This window comes from Oncorhynchus clarkii, chromosome 30 (genome assembly GCF_045791955.1).
Source record: "Oncorhynchus clarkii lewisi isolate Uvic-CL-2024 chromosome 30, UVic_Ocla_1.0, whole genome shotgun sequence".
NCBI lineage: Eukaryota > Metazoa > Chordata > Actinopteri > Salmoniformes > Salmonidae > Oncorhynchus > Oncorhynchus clarkii.
The window spans coordinates 9812082-9828134 of NC_092176.1; the positions used below are offsets into that span (position 1 = coordinate 9812082).

Sequence of the window (16053 nt, forward strand, 5' to 3'; positions counted from 1 at the left end):
ATGTATCCTCCCATCTCCTTAGCGGTTGTCCTTCTTCCCTTCTTCCTCTTGTCTTCTTACAGTATGTGCTCCTTGGTCTTTCTTACTGATAAAGTATGGATTATTGTTTTCAACATTGTGTTACAAAACATACTAGGTAAGAGAGATCCCTCAGCCTTCAACACCATAGTGCTCATCACTCGAGGCCCTGGGTCTGAACCCCGCCCTGTGCAACTGGGTCGGAAACAACACCTCCGCCACACTGATCCTCAACACGGGGACCCCACAAGGGTGCGTTCTCAGCCCCCGCCCTGTTCACACATGACTGCGTGGCCACTCACGTCTCCAACTCAATCATCAAGTTTGCTGATGACATAACAGTTGTAGCGCTAATTATCAACAATGACGAGACAACATATAGGGAGTTCCTTGGTGTGCACATCATTGACAACCAGAAACGGTCCATTCACACAGACAGTGTGGTGAAGAAGGCTGAAGAAATTTGGCTTGTCCCATAAGACCCTTCTATAGATGCACCATTGAGAGCATCCTGCCGGACTGTATCACCGCCTGGTATGGAAATTGCACCGTCCACAACGGTAGGGCTCTCCAGAGGGTGATGCGATCAGCCCAACGCATCACCGGTGGCACACTACCTGCCCTCCAGGACATCTACAGCACCCAGTGTCACAGGAAGGCCAAAAAGATCATCAAGGACCAGCTTCTATCTCCACAACATCAGATTAAACACTCACCACTAGCCAGCCTCCGCCCAGTACCCTGCCCTGAACCTTAGTCACTGTTACTAGCCAGCTACCACCCGGTCTCTGTCACTTAATAATGTTTACATACTGTTTGTCCATTTCATATGTATATACTGAATTCTAGTCAAGGCTCATATAACTATATATAACTACTGCTGTAATCACCATTTCTATTCATATGCTGTCCCAACTGTCTATACACACAATTATATACATTTTGGGGATTTGTGTGTATTGTTTTGTATTGTTAGGTTTTGTATTGTATGTGGATCTAGAAATATAAGCATTTCGCTGCTGTGTTAACATCAGCAACATATTTGTACGCAACCAATACAAATGTATTTGATTTGATTCGTATGACCATAGGAATAACCGCTAGATCATCTAGCCATTGTCATCCATCCCCCTGTCCTCTAGTCCACTCATCATCTCTTATTTATGCGCTTGTCATCTCCCATTGTCCCCCTTTAAACAACTCATCCTCACATAGCCTTGTTCCTATTTGTCCAAGGCCAGGCGACTACAGGAAGCCTTGAAGAACAGTGCTGTCTCTGTTCACACCAGACTCCCGCCTGACTCCCGTCTCTCCACATAACCAGCCAGATAATAGAGTGAGACTGTAGATGGAAGCACAACTCTCCAGTCTCTGGTGATGGCCACAGTTCTCTGTTGTTTGCAATCATGCACTAGTCTCAGAGAGAGAAAGGGAATGAAAGAGGAAGTGGGAAGCGAGGCGAGGTGATTCCTTTGAGAGGACTCTTCTGAATAGGAGGATGAGAATATACAAGAGGATGGAGAGAGGAGAGACATTTGTCATGCTGTGTGAATTTCCTCTTCATGTATCCTTCACTTACTCCCGCATCAGCTCTAAGGTGTGTGTAAGGGGGGGGGGGGGGGGGGGGAATCTGTTCCTCAAAGTCACACTGTTTTTATTCACAGTAATATGTAAAGGATGAGAAATGGCCCCTACTGAAATTGGATTCTAATCAGATGCTATGAAGCCCTAACCTCACCTGGGATCCACAGTACAGATAATGAGTTTTTAGAAGAGAGTGGCCGTAGATGAAGAGATGATTGGAGTGGTTAGGACGGTGGACTCAAACTCAATTCCTGGAGTGCCTGGATATGCAGGTATGCTCTAACCCAGCACTAACACAACCAATTCAACTAATCAACCAATCATGATCTTCAATAGACACCTTCCTTGATTAGTTGAATGTGGTATGCTAATGCTGGGCTGGAGTAAAAACATACACACTGGCCAGGTAGATAATTGTATTTGAGCCCACAGGGTTAGGAAGAGGTGAGTGAAATACCCATCACCTTTCATCTGTCATGGTGGAAGTGCAGTGCCTGTTGAAGCGGTGACTGAGGTGTGGCTATAAGCAGATGGCTAACGGTGTGAAGAGAGAGAGAGATGGCTCACTGTCAGTATTGTCATCTCTGAGACTGCTAGGGAAATCAGCAGGGAAGCCAGGGAAAGGGAATCATACCAGGGACAGGTGATCCACAAAATCAGGAGTGTCTCTGTCACCATGTACACTGACCAAAACCAGGGGTTTACAGGTGTCATTTCCCAGTAGAACAGACATAGTAAACAGACGGGACTCTGTCAGGATTCGAACCCAGAACAGGCTCAATACAGACTGTGGGTCCTGACTTTAAAAAAAAAATTGAAAATAAAGTTGTTGTTTTTTGTATAGGGGCTTTCAATTTATTGAGAGTTGTAACAATAGAATACACGAGGTGCAATTTCAAAATTCTGTAGTGCATGAGCAGTTTTCCTCTTTTTATGTCATTCACTGACAGACCTTAGAGAGCTATTTATAACCTGATATGTCCAGTTGATCAACTACTAGTCCATGCTAGGTAAGTTAGGCTAACCAGATCTTGTAGTTATCATACCAGAATATGGACCCAGGGGCCTCGACCCCAGGGGGCCCCCATTTATTTTGTTGAGTCATTCTGGTTCCATATGAACACACATAAGACATGGCCAAATGTGTTTTGCAGGAAATAAGCTTTAAAATGGCAAAATTTTCTCTCTGCCAACGAGGGGTGTGAACAGGTTGAATAGTTTGGGGTCGCATGGGTTGCTAGGTAGGGTTTCAGGCTGGATATCTGTATAGCACTTTGTGACAACTGGTGTTGAAAAATGGCCATATACAGTCGTGGCCAAAAGTTTTGAGAATGACACAAATATTAATTTTCACAAAGTCTGCTGCCTCAGTGTCTTTAGATAATTTTGGCAGATGTTACTATGGAATACTGATGTATAATTACAACCATTTCATAAAATACATGAAGTTGATGCAAAGAGTCAATATTTGCAGTGTTGAACCTTCTTTTTCAAGACCTCTGCAATCTGCCCTGGCATGCTGTCAATTAACTTCTGGGCCACATCCTGACTGATGGCAGCCCATTCTTGCATAATCAATGCTTGGAGTTTGTCAGAATTTGTGGGGTTTTGTTTGTCCACCCACCTCTTGAGGATTGAGCACAAGTTCTCAATGGGATTAGAGTCTGTGGAGTTTCCTGGCCATGGACCCAAAATATTGATGTTTTGTTCCCAAAGCCACTTAGTTATCACTTTGCCCTTATGTCAAGGTGCTCCATCATGCTGTCAAAAACCATTGTTCATTGATGCTTTACTGTTGGCATGGCACAAGACTGATGGTAGCACTCACCTTGTCTACTCTGGACAAGCTTTTTTCCGGATGCCCCAAATAATCTGAGAAAATGACTTTACCCCAGTCCTCAGCAGTCCAATCCCTGTACCTTTTGCAGAATATCAGTCTGTCCCTGATGTTTTTCCTGGAGAGAAGTGGCTTCTTTGCTGCCCTTCTTGACACCAGGCAATCCTCCAAAAGTCTTCACCTCACTGTGCGTGCAGATGCACTCACACCTGGCTGCTGCCATTCCTGAGCAAGCTCTGTATTGGTGGGGCCCCGATCCCGCAGTTGAATCAACTTTAGGATACGGTCCTGGCGCTTTCTGGACTTTCTTGGGCGCCCTGAAGCCTTCTTCACAACATTCAAACTGCTCTCCTTGAAGTTCTTGATGATCCGATAAATGGTTGATTTAAGTGCAATCTTACTGGCAGCAATATCCTTGCCTGTGAAGCCCTTTTTGTGCAAAGCAATGATGACGGCACGTGTTTCCTTTCAGGTAACCATGGTTGACAGAGGAAGAACAATGATTCCAAGCACCACCCTCCTTTTGAAGTTTCCAGTCTGTTATTCGAACTCAATCAGCATGACAGAGTGATCTCCAGCCTTGTCCTCGTCAACACTCACACCTGTGTTAACGAGAGAATCACTGACATGTCAGCTGGTCCTTTTGTGGCAGGGCTGAAATGCAGTGGAAATATTTTTGGGGGATTCGGTTCATTTGCATGGCAAAGAGGGACTTTGCAATTCATTGCAATTCATCTGATCACTCTTCATAACATTCTGGAGTGTATGCAAATTGCCATCATACAAACTGAGGCAGCAGACTTTGTGAAAATGTATATTTGTGTAATTCTCAAAACATATGGCCATTACTGTAGAGAAAATACATTTGATTCAATTTGGGGTTTTGGCAAAATCCAACCTTTCCCACCTAGGACATTTGTATGACCAGACCTTCTCAAATAGTGCAGTAAACAATATCCCACAATCCGGTGGTCTAGCGGTTAGTGCCACCACTTCCAGCACACAGTCATACCTGTGCTGGCATGGGTTCAAATCTGTTCCATTTCACACTCTCACCTGTCTTTCCATGCTATCCCTCTGAAAAGGTAAATTCCCACAATCTAACTTAATTCTCTTGGTCTTAGTGAGCATGACTCGTTTTGGGTCACAAATCCTTCCACGATGCAGCACAGCTGAAATAGAATTGGATGGATTCTATCCAGAAGAGAACAGAAGAACCGACCAGTCAAAGCGTGACGGAGACATAAGTAACGGAAATGGAGCAGCAGCTCTGTAGAACCCGGACCTTTATGTCCATCTCTAATCTTCTCTTCTCTACATTTCACATCTTAATACATTCATGGATCCAATTTGCCAGTCCTCTCTGAAGAAATAGGTGCTAGCAAGTGCAGTTGGGATGATGAGGGTAGGCCTAGACGTGTGAAAACGACCCACATAGAGGAACCTCCTCCAGCCATGCTAATGTTTCTCTGGGTGAGTCAATGGAACTATAATGAGGTCCTTTTAAGCGTGTCACATGTGTTCCCCTCACAACCCCTCCCTCTCGGGCTAAAGATAGATGTTGGAGGATGGTGAGGCTCGCTCTAACGGCCCTTTTTCTCTCCTCCTCCCCTCTTCCGCGCTGTCGCTCTCTTTCTTTCTCTTAATATTTTTGAGCAGGGGCCGTGGACGTCAAAGAGGGAGAGGTAGAGAGAAAGAGAGAAAAAAAGAGTGGGGGGGGGGGGGGGGGAGAAAGTAGATACAGAGGGGTGGTTGGGTGTGTGGAGCTGCCAGCGGAGATAGAAAGAGAGATGGAGCGAGAGCATTCAAAGAGAGAAAGGGATTGATCTGCTCCAGTTACGAGCTCCTAGCACAAGTAAAGCCTCTAATCTAACACAGAAAACTCAAAATTGATGTCTCTTATATAAACGGGATGGTAGTGAACATGTTAGTGATGGAGTAATGGTATCTGTTAAAGAATCTGTTTGCCATTGGGTTTGTAAATGCCCTGATTTCATTTCAGCAACATGACTGTTAGCTGTTGTGGAAATGTTATCAGAGGAGGTACTGACACAGTGTGTGCTGACAAAACAAATGACTTGTCTCGCAAAGCCTAACGTTCTACTCCATAGACTCCAGAGTAATCTCCTCCCCACACAACTATGAGAGATTAGTTATCTTTTTTTAGAAACGTTTCAATATTTTCCATTTTGGAGAGCTCTTTTCACAGCTCTTCCATCCTACCCAACAAAGAGCACAAAGATAACTGTCAGTCTGTTTCTAAATGGCTCTGTGATGTCAGTTAAGAAGGAATACTGATGTCCCTACTCTACCTGAGAGACCATAGATATTCATATAATAACAATATAGCATGGTCATTTATCAGACTGCTTTTATTCCACTTGCAGAACTGCTAGCATTGACACTTAAACAAATATTCTGTAGATGTGGCCCAAGTGGGAATCGAAACCCACCACCCAGCACCTTGTTGCCAACACCTTGCTCTAACCCTCAGACATATCAACTAGCTTTAGTAGGAGACATACTGTAAGACAGTGCAGTCTGTACCTGCTCTTTCATCCAGTTTGAGTGGTGTGGTGTGTTGTGGTGTATGCAGGCACCGCTCTCTCGCTCTCTCTCTCTAGCCAATTAGCAACGACCCAGCTGCGCTCTCCCTTCCTCATCTGGTGTCTTGTCAATTGGAGCCTAATCCCTTCAGGTGCGAGTGGTGTCCCTCAAACCGCAGTAGCCATCATCGCTTGCTCATGACACATGAAGAGGTAAAGAGTAAGAGAAGAAGTCAATTAAAACCGTTATGAATAGACAAGCCTACTTGTTCTCCTGCGCCTGATGTACAGTGTGGTGATGTTCTTACCTTTAAAGTATGCTAGGCCCTAAAATAGCTCCCTCTTTATGTAACTTTGCCTGTAGCGAGCAAGACACAATGATGGCACGTGTGAGCGGGACCTGAGTCAGTGGCCCACCTATCCACAGTGAAATTATGCAGGCAAGGATGGGAGGGAGGATCCAGCAGGGACATGGCTTTTGAATTTGAGTGAAAAAAATGACTGGTGGCAGCTAAATGAGAGACAGAGAGTGTGACAGAAAGAGAGAGAGCGAGAAGCTCAGAGAGAACTGGGCGTCCTTGTGGGGGTTTGGTACTGTAGGGCTTATGTGCATCCTTTCTCTTTCCAAGCCCGTTCTCCCAGTCTGTGTAAGCTCCAGAACCCACCTGTTAATTACCTCTAATGAGTCTTAAAGGGATAGTTCAGGATTTTGGCAATGAAACCGTTTATCTACTTCCCCGGAGTCAGATGAACTTCCGGATACTATTTGTATGTCTCTGCGTCCAGAATGAAGGAAGGTAGAGTTAGTTTCTCGGGCCAAAGCTAACTAGCTTAGCTCAGGAGACTGTCTTTGCGCTAAGCTAGCGCTAACACTAGTTAGGACTTCATTGCCAAAATCCTGAAATATCCCTTTAATAGCTTCTGATTAGCCAGTTTGAGGCCGTCCCTCTGTGCAGCAGGAGTGTACTCGCTCCAGGGCATCTATGCGGCTCAAGCGCGGCTCCGTGCTTCCGCTAGATGCTCAGAAATATCCATAGAAATAGGAAACTCTCTGAATGCTGCTGCCAGACTTGTGGCACAAATTCATCTTTAAGCAGCATTTCTATTTTAGTTGAGAGGTGAGATGTCGGGGCACTTGTTGAATTGTGGCACGCAACACGGCCCCCATTTAAATTTTGTCAGTCACATCTCCCTCATTGCTGTCTGTCAGGGTACTCCTGTGGGATTTAATGAGTGCTTTTCGTTTGCACCTTTTTTTTCTCTGTTTTCTGATTTCTTTCCTGTCTGGTTTTCCTTCCTTCTTCCACCACTATCTCTCTCTCTTTCTCTTTTGCTCCCTACCCCCTTCCTCCCTTTCTCTCTCTGTAGGTATTGGTCAGGGAGTGCCAGTGGTGGCTCTGATAGTGGAGGGGGGTCCTAATGTGATCTCCATCGTGTTAGAGTACCTAAGGGACACGCCACCTGTGCCCGTGGTGGTGTGTGATGGGAGCGGGCGTGCTTCGGACATCCTGGCATTTGGACACAAGTACTCTGAGGAGGGAGGGTACGTGTCACATATCACATACACAGATTTGCTACAGTATTGCGGGTGCATTAAGGTGCATTAGTAGTGTGTCCCAAATACAGTCCTAATACTTAGGATAAACGTTAAATGGATCATTTTGCAATGAGGCCCTTTATGAACTCGTGGATACCAATTTTATGTCTGTGTCCAGTATGAAGGAAGTTAGAGGTAGTGTTGCGAGCCAATGCTAACTAGCGTTAGCGCAATGGCTGTAGTTAGCGCAACTACCTATAACGTCCTTCATACTGGACACAGAAACATAAAAATGGTATCCACGAGTTCATCTGACTCTGGGTAAGTAGATAGAGGGCATCATTGCCAAAATCCTGAGGTGTGCCTTTAATACTTCAACTTAAATGTAAGTTTCTCGTCCAGGTCTCTTTTACCCTTATTGACCACAATTCATCATCTCTCCTTTCTCCCTTCTGCTCTTCCTCCCTCTTTCCCTTTCCTCTTTCTCCTTTTTGCTCATTTTTACCAGGATCATAAATGAGTCTCTGAGGGACCAGTTGCTGGTGACCATCCAGAAGACCTTCACGTACAGCCGGACTCAGGCCCAGCACCTCTTCATCATCCTCATGGAATGCATGAAGAAGAAGGAGCTGGTGAGTGTTCAGGCTCGCTCACTCGTCACCTTGGAAACATCCCCTACCCTAACTCACCATGCCTCTACTGCAGGGCTTTACTACAACCCTGTTTCCCGGAGAGCTACCCACCTGTAGGTTTTCTCTCCAACCCCAGTTGTAACTAACCTGACTCAGCTTATCAACCAGCTAATTAATAGAATCAGGTGTGCTAGATTAGAGTAGGAGTGAAAACCTACAGGACGGTAGCTCTCCAGGAACAGGGTTGGAGAGCCCTGATCAACTGTACAAAGTCTCAAGCACCAGTGTGATGGGGATTAGGGAGAAAAACATAGATGTCAATGTAAAGATAAAAAAAGAGAAGATTTGGGAATAATGAGACTGTGGCCCTGTCCAGAAACAACCCCTTTAGCCCTTACCCCCTAGACACTAGTGGAGATCTGAGAGGATGTGATAGGTTTAAGCGATATTATAACAGCTCCACCTCCACGTCTAATAGGCTAGTGGAATTTCTGCCATATTACTTACATCTGTATCTAGGGGATTGGGGCTGTGATAGGGCTGTGTATTTAAAGGCCCTCTGATGTCATCCAGGACCTACTGGTTCGGCTTTAGGCTGCTTTCTCTCCTGTCCATCTGTCATATCCATTTGAAACATACCCCACAAGCTGTGTTTAGTGAACTGTCACTCACATAATTAACCTTCCCTAATTAACCTTCCCTTGCTCAGGCGGTGGTCTCTTCAGATCAGTGTTTCTTGCAGAGAGAAGCTGCATGCTTATTATAGTGATCATCCTCAATGTGTAGTACACTGTCCCACTACAAACACAATGATACATATTATCACTGCACTATGCCTGGCACAAAGTCACATTTCACAGGGCAAGAAACAAGCACTATGGTAAGTGGATAATGAAGGTAATCACATGGTAATCAGTGAGTTTTGAGTTCCAGGCAGACGGTATTAGTCACACACACACACACACACACACACACACACACAAACACACACTGCTGTGTCCATTCCAAACCATGAGATATTATCGTCATACATACTGTGCCTGAGATGAAAATAACACACTGTGTCTGTACTCATTAAACACCTGAGCCTCCATTAGCCTGCATGCACCAAACAAACACATGCCTTTGCTTTACAATATTCTAATTTAACAGTTGGTTACACAAGCACATGCATCATGTAATTTGCATGGAAAGTCGGCCTCAATATGCAAATGCACACTCTGTTATATAAAGGTTTTAAAATACACACTTTGTTTATAATACACACATTCAAATTTCAGTTGCACAATACGCTTGGAAAGTGGATTTCATCACAATCGTTAAAATATGAACACAACTGGAGACGCCATGTCAAATCGGGGATATGTTTACACAATACCATTATGGTAGCTAGCAAAACAGTGTAGGGGCAGTTGCTAAGTTAAATAACTGCAAGCAATTTTGTCTAGCTAGCTAGCTAACTAACTTGGCTAACTGTGGGGTGTAACAATTCACCCATTTACAGTTGCTACTGCACTACACTTTGCAAGCATAAGGTGTCTCCAGTAATGTTTACATTTGTCTCCACTTTCCAACCATATTGACATATGTTAGCTGCTATTGTTGACATGTTATTCATGGTTGCACATACTTTTACTATGAACTATGTCCCTCCTCTCCCTACGTAATTTATTGTTTTGTAATTGTATATCTATTGAAATTAAACAATATATACACTTTGTTGAATGTTTTGCGTCAATTTTGTTTTTGAGCGTTCATTTTGTCTCTCCTTTGTTCCTTTGTCATGTGCCAAAAAAAATGTGCCTTGTAATGTGATGATTTGTGTTGGTGTGGTTGTTTTCTCCTTTTCATTGTGCATCCTATTTTTTTCTTCCATGTTTTCTTCCCCCTTATACAGTGCCTTGCGAAAGTATTCGGCCCCCTTGAACTTTGCGACCTTTTGCCACATTTCAGGCTTCAAACATAAAGATATAAAACTTTATTTTTTTTGTGAAGAATCAACAACAAGTGGGACACAATCATGAAGTGGAACGACATTTATTGGATATTTCAAACTTTTTTAACAAATCAAAAACTGAAAAATTGGGCGTGCAAAATTATTCAGCCCCCTTAAGTTAATACTTTGTAGCGCCACCTTTCGCTGCGATTACAGCTGTAAGTCGCTTGGGGTATGTCTCTATCAGTTTTGCACATCGAGAGACTGACATTTTTTCCCATTCCTCCTTGCAAAACAGCTCAAGCTCAGTGAGGTTGGATGGAGAGCATTTGTGAACAGCAGTTTTCAGTTCTTTCCACAGATTCTCGATTGGATTCAGGTCTGGACTTTGACTTGGCCATTCTAACACCTGGATATGTTTATTTTTGAACCATTCCATTGTAGATTTTGCTTTATGTTTTGGATCATTGTCTTGTTGGAAGACAAATCTCCGTCCCAGTCTCAGGTCTTTTGCAGACTCCATCAGGTTTTCTTCCAGAATGGTCCTGTATTTGGCTCCATCCATCTTCCCATAAATTTTAACCATCTTCCCTGTCCCTGCTGAAGAAAAGCAGGCCCAAACCATGATGTTGCCACCACCATGTTTGACAGTGGGGATGGTGTGTTCAGGGTGATGAGCTGTGTTGCTTTTACGCCAAACATAACGTTTTGCATTGTTGCCAAAAAGTTCAATTTTGGTTTCATCTGACCAGAGCACCTTCTTCCACATGTTTGGTGTGTCTCCCAGGTGGCTTGTGGCAAACTTTAAACAACACTTTTTATGGATATCTTTAAGAAATGGCTTTCTTCTTGCCACTCTTCCATAAAGGCCAGATTTGTGCAATATACGACTGATTGTTGTCCTATGGACAGAGTCTCCCACCTCAGCTGTAGATCTCTGCAGTTCATCCAGAGTGATCATGGGCCTCTTGGCTGCATCTCTGATCAGTCTTCTCCTTGTATGAGCTGAAAGTTTAGAGGGACGGCCAGGTCTTGGTAGATTTGCAGTGGTCTGATACTCCTTCCATTTCATTATTATCGCTTGCTCAGTGCTCCTTGGGATGTTTAAAGCTTGGGAAATCTTTTTGTATCCAAATCCGGCTTTAAACTTCTTCACAACAGTATCTCGGACCTGCCTGGTGTGTTCCTTGTTCTTCATGATGCTCTCTGCGCTTTCAACGGACCTCTGAGACTATCACAGTGCAGGTGCATTTATACGGAGACTTGATTACACACAGGTGGATTGTATTTATCATCATTAGTAATTTAGGTCAACATTGGATCATTCAGAGATCCTCACTGAACTTCTGGAGAGAGTTTGCTGCACTGAAAGTAAAGGGGCTGAATAATTTTGCACGCCCAATTTTTCAGTTTTTGATTTGTTAAAAAAGTTTGAAATATCCAATAAATGTTCCACTTCATGATTGTGTCCCACTTGTTGTTGATTCTTCACAAACAAAAAAAATACAGTTTTATATCTTTATGTTTGAAGCCTGAAATGTGGCAAAAGGTCGCAAAGTTCAAGGGGGCCGAATACTTTCGCAAGGCACTGTATGGACACACACATAGAGAGAGAGAGAGAGAGAGAGATGCTCATCACAGATGTTGGGTGTGTAAGTGGATTGATCTGAGCTCTGTGAGGTTTCCACGCTCAAGCAGATGGAACTCCAGGACACCCAGTCGCGTGTAGTCTCTAGAGCAGCTGTGGAGCCAAGAATATCTGATAGGCAAAAGAGTAAATCTCTTCCTCAACTACTGCCACCACTATCTACCACTACTTTACTACAGTACAGTACATCATCTATGGGATGGATCATACTGAGGAAGATTGGTTGGTTTGTGCTGCCACCTTGGTCTAGTTTGGCTGAGGCTAATGCTAATGCCAAGCCCGGTAGTTTGGCGTTGAGTAGATAAAGCTCGATAGAGTTTAGACCAAGGCAATGCCGTAAGATTTCTGATGACGTGGGACTAATGTGTTTGGATGATGGAATATGAATGAGAATCCTTTGGGCTTGTAGCCTATATGTCACCATGACATTCAAATCTGCGCGGTTTCACACAGCAGGTGCGGTGCTCTTTCGTGTAGTCAGTGTTTCGATGAAGATTTCTATTAGTAGCCATCTCCATAGCGGGTCATGTGTAAGGAATGTGTACTGAACACTAAACTTTTGACTACATTTTATACATTCCACATTTTGTTGTGTTACAGCTTGAATTCAAAATGTATGAAAAAATACATAATTCCCACCCAATTACACACAATACACCATAATGGTAAAGTGAGAAGTATTAGACATTTTTGAAAATGTATTGAGAATGAAATGCAGAAATGTCTAATTTCCTTAAGTATTAACACCCCTGAATCGATACATGTTAGAATCACCTTTGGCATCGATTACAGCTGTCATTCTTTCTGGGTAAGTCTCTATGAACTTTTCACACCGGGATTGTACAATATTTGCACAATAGTATTTTTAAAGCTCTGTGAAGTTGGTTGTTGATCATTGCTAGACAGCCATTTTCGAGTCTTGCCAATAGATTTTCAATCCGATTTCAAATGTAACAAGGCAACTGAGGAATATTGAATGTCTTGGTAAGCAACTCCAGTGTATATATTTGGCCTTGTGTTTTAGTTTATTATCCTGCTGAAAGGTGAATTTGTCTCCCAGTATCTGTTGGAAACAGGTTTACTGTTAGGATTTTCCCTGTACTTAGCTCTATTCTATTCTTTTTATCAAATTTTTACTCCTGAAATGATTTAGGCTTACCATGACAAAGGGGCTGAATAATTATTGACTCAAGCCATTTCAGCTTTACATTTTTTATTCATTTGTGAAAACATAATTCCACTTTGACATTATGAGGTATTGTGTGTAGGCCAGTGGCACAACTTCTGAGAATAACACATTTAGAATTCAGACACCAACACAACAAAATGTGACCGACCACCTTGATTCAGTGTTAAGTAGCAAAATTTGAAATTGTGTTTTTTTTTTATACGTTGGATGAAAGCAGAAACACAGGGCCACAAAATGGTATGTAATATACTGCATTTGACAAAAATTGAAAAGTAATTCTGCTTTGAAAGTTGATAAACTTGTAACCTCACTTTGAGAAAATGGCCTTTGAATAATTTTTGGTACCTACTGGAGAGCTCTTCTTTGTTTACACTCATTCAGCATCATTCACACCCTTTTAAGCTTTAGCCCCAACCCAAACTCTGACCGTTTTACTCGGCCGAGCAGAGCTGGTTAGGTTGTTTTCATGTTATCCAGAGCATTGGTGACTGTAACTGTGCTGCTTGCAACAATTTAATTAAGCTTTTTATGCCGACGTTTCCTGACACCGGCCATATTCAACTGTTGTTGAGTGTTCGTAAATTCATCAGTTATTCTGCACTCTGGCAAACTCAGATGAGAGTGCTCTGAAATCGGAGTAGATGGCCAGACTGAATTTACAAACGCACCTGAAATGGTTACATAGTGGAGTATTTTGTTAAGACATGTAGCTAGCTAAACAGTGAACCATAATCACAACTCATGACGTTACTACCCTGCATGAATCTGTAGGTAGCTAACCAACATCGAGCCAGCCAGCTAACGTTAGCTAGCTAACAATACACTTTAACTTGAATTGAAACCACTTTCTTACCCATGTACATCATAGATGGATGCGTCTCCTGTCACAGATGCCATGGTTGCCCTTAGTTTGAAGAAGTAATCTGGAGACAGGTGTTTTCTCCATCTCCTTAGCTATCATACTCGAATTCCACTGAACTCTGTCCTTCAGAAAGGAGACAGCAACACTTATGCATGCAGTTTCACTATGCGATACATTAAAAAAAGCCATGTTAGACAGGATTACCAACACATACTGACCAGCTCTAATAGACAGATGAGTGCTATATGGCAGACCAATCCAAACTCATCTCTCGGCATGTCCAGCCCACTCATTATCTCAGCCAACCATGGCAAGCGGGAAGGTTGCTCCCTTTTTCTGTGGCTAAACCAACTAGGTTCGTAATTTAGCAATTGTATTCGTATTTACAGATGGCATACAAGTTTGTTATTAAGGTACATGAAAGTTCACATGTTCGAGAAGCATTTCTGCCAAAAAACACATTTTGTCAAAAAACAGAGTACGTCTAGATTCCTGAAAAGGGTCACAAATGAGGAATAAGTCAAGGGGTGTGAGTAAATAGGTAATTAGTATTATTTAAGAAAAGTGAAATGATGCCAATATGTTTGGTCACAGACAAAAAATGCTGGAGTATAGATCCAAATTAAAGGTTTTTGCTTCACTGTCCATATAAATATGTAGGAGTGTATTTATAGATAGACATGTTATACCAACGGTAAGCACTCAAGCAAACATTTCCCTGTAGGATACAAATGGAGAAGAAGATGGGTGTATTTCTTCCCCCTGCAAAATGACAAAAAAATAACCCCCTTGTGATCAAATTATACACCTACCATTGACTAACACTAGCTGTGGCAACATGGTGCTCCCTCCCTAGCACATGGCTCCACAGAGGATCACCTTGGGGTATGTGTGTTGGAGTGTGCCCCTGGCTAGCCATCAATTTTAAAAACAAGAAAATGGTGCTTTGCTGCATTGTTTAATATAAGGAATTTCAAATGATTTATACTTTTACTTCTACTTTTGATACTTAAGTATATTTAAAACCAAATACTTTTAGACTTTTACTCAAGTAGTATTTTACTGGTTGACTTTCACGTTTACTTGATCAAACAGCATCCATTCTCACTTAAAAGTGGTGCTTCCCACTAGTGACTAGTATGTCTCTTCTCTCCTCTGCCCTCTCCTCGACATGTGATGGTGTGACAGGCGGATGGCTATGGTGTGTCATCAATCATTGCCGAGTGACACGTGTCAATCAATAGGCATGAAAGTGTCAGTCATCTACAGAATGAGATATTCCCTTCACACAAACTGTAGACCAATTTGTATTAGAGGCTACAGCATATCTGTGTGCAAGAGAAAAACGTATATGGAGGTATATGTCTAACCAACGAACGCATACATCACGATTAAATATAGACATGTTATACCAACAGTAAGCACTCAAGAAAATATTTCCCAGTAGGATACAAATTGAGAAGAGGAGGGGTGTATTTCTTACCCCTGCGTAAGGACAGAAAACTAAGCCTCTTGTGATCAAATTATACCCCTAGCTGTGGCAACATGGTGCTCCCTCCCTAACACATGGCTCCGCAGAGGGTCACCTTGGGGGCTATGGTGGGTGGAGGAGGAGGGGGATCGGTAGGAGTAGGAGGAAGAGGAGAGGAAAGGAAAAGAGAAGTTGACGAGGTGGAGGCCACGCAGAGTAGCTTAAGCTGCACATAATAATCATCCCTGCTCCAACAGTCATCGTTACTGTCATTCACATATAGGAAGCAGTGATCTGGTGGGTTCCACTGGAGGCTGCTGAGGGGAGGACGGCTCAATATTGTCCGGAACGGAGCAAATGGAATTTGATACCATTCCGCTCCAGCCATTGCCAAGAACCCGTCCTCCCTAATTAAGGTGCCACCAACCTCCTGTGGTGGATTCACACACTAACACGCATGCATGCACACACACAACACTTACTCATCTGTGTGTTCTTGTCAGTGAGTTCCCACCTGTGTAGATCAAGTGAGGATTAGGGCTGTTTTAGTTCAAGTGTACCGGTGTGATTTGTGCACTAAGTGTGTGGAATTATGGTCACACATACAGACAGTCCTAAAGCCACCACAGGAACACACACCTGGTCATGTAACCCTCACTTAAGTATTCTATCCCTGACCACACACTGGCTCTCTCTCTCTCTCTCTCTCACTCACTCACTCACTCACTCACTCACTCACTCACTCACTCACTCACACACACACACACACACACACACACACACACACACACAC

The 16053-nt window shown here is 43.1% G+C and overlaps 1 protein-coding gene across 1 annotated transcript in view; it reads left to right on the plus strand.

Annotated features, from left to right (window-relative positions):
* Positions 1 to 16053, plus strand: part of LOC139389305 (transient receptor potential cation channel, subfamily M, member 3) — a 286121-nt gene that overhangs the window by 171533 nt on the left and 98535 nt on the right. Inside the window, 2 exon segments of the mRNA XM_071135930.1 lie at positions 7354 to 7528; positions 8031 to 8154. Coding sequence (XP_070992031.1) covers positions 7354 to 7528; positions 8031 to 8154 — 299 coding nt within the window.